Source organism: Gymnoscopelus braueri (assembly GCF_963280865.1).
Source record: "Gymnoscopelus braueri genome assembly, chromosome: 15".
NCBI lineage: Eukaryota > Metazoa > Chordata > Actinopteri > Myctophiformes > Myctophidae > Gymnoscopelus > Gymnoscopelus braueri.
The window spans coordinates 44,608,710-44,610,038 of NC_137620.1; the positions used below are offsets into that span (position 1 = coordinate 44,608,710).

The 1,329-nt window shown below is 39.9% G+C and overlaps 1 protein-coding gene across 1 annotated transcript in view; it reads right to left on the reverse strand.

Moving 5' to 3' along the window:
• Positions 1 to 1,024: 1,024 nt before the first annotated feature.
• Positions 1,025 to 1,329, reverse strand: part of LOC308101586 (lecithin retinol acyltransferase-like) — a gene marked incomplete at both ends in the record, with an annotated part of 6,266 nt that continues 5,961 nt past the window's right edge. The window contains one exon of the mRNA XM_080451007.1: positions 1,025 to 1,180. Coding sequence (XP_080307133.1) covers positions 1,025 to 1,180 — 156 coding nt within the window. The remainder of the gene's footprint in view (positions 1,181 to 1,329) is intronic.

The window sequence follows — 1,329 nt, forward strand, 5'->3', positions numbered from 1 at the left end:
CAGTTTATAGAAGTTTTATCAACATAGTCCACAGTGGAGAAGATGGACAGAGCAACAAACAATATATTCCAGCTGTTTCATTTCATTAATTTATCCAAGCTTAGAAAGTTCTTATTTCATGCAGGTTCATGGGATTCTACTGAGCATCTCATTTTTTAATTCTGTAAAACACATTGAGTTTCATAAATAGCTTCATAGACTTGTTTGACAGCACTGTCAACAGTGGTGGAAAAAGTACTCAAATTCTTTACTTAAGTAAAAGTACCAATACTGCAATATAAAAATACTTTGTTACAAGTAAAAGTCCAGAATAAAAAATGTACTTGAGTAAAAGTACAAAAGTATTGGCATCAAAATGTACTTAAAGTACCAAAAGTAAAAGTACTAAATATTTGAAAATAGCCGATCTACAAGCTCACAACGCGTCGCGATGCGACGCGTTGTGAGCTTGTAGATCTGCAATTTTCAAATAGCATAGGTTTAAAATAGGTTTAAAGTGGTTAGTGTATGTTTCATTGTATCATAATTTGAAAAGTAACTAGTAACTAAAGTTTTCAAATAAATGTAGTGGAGTAAAAGTACAATATTTGCCTCTGAGATGTAGTGGAGTAGAAGTAAAAGTATTGGAAATTGGAAATACTCAAGTAAAGTACAAATACCTCAAAATTGTACTTAAGTACAGTACTTAAGTAAATGTACTTAGTTACTTTCCACCACTGACTGTCAATGTGTAGTGTTGTGTTGGATTCACGTTGATGTGTGTTTTGAGACGGTTAACCACTTAAACTCTCAATACTTAGAAAACTTGTACTTGGTCTGCTCTTTTTTTTCCCCCCCTACACCAAACCTCTTTGCCGAACAGCAGATCTACAAGATCACAACGCCTTGCACCGGTGGAAGACCCCTAACCCTAAAACATGTGTGTGTGTGTGTGTGTGTGTGTGTGTGTGTGTGTGTGTGTGTGTGTGTGTGTGTGTGTGTGTGTGTGTGTGTGTGTGTGTGTGTGTGTGTGTGTGTGTGTGTTTTAGGAGGCCATCCATATGAGGAAAGGCACGATGATGGCGAGGAGGGCGGGGCCACCGGACCACGCCCCGTAATAGACCAGCAGACAGGCCGCCAACATGGCCGCCGCCTTGGCAAGACGACGGCTGAACAGCAACTTCCTCACTGTCTTACAGAACTACAAGAGAGAGAGAGAGAGAGAGAGACACTGAGTCACTGTCTTACAGAACTACGAGAGAGAGAGAGAGAGAGAGAGAGAGAGACACTGAGTCACTGTCTTACAGAACTACGAGAGAGAGAGAGAGAGAGAGAGAGAGAGAGAGAGAG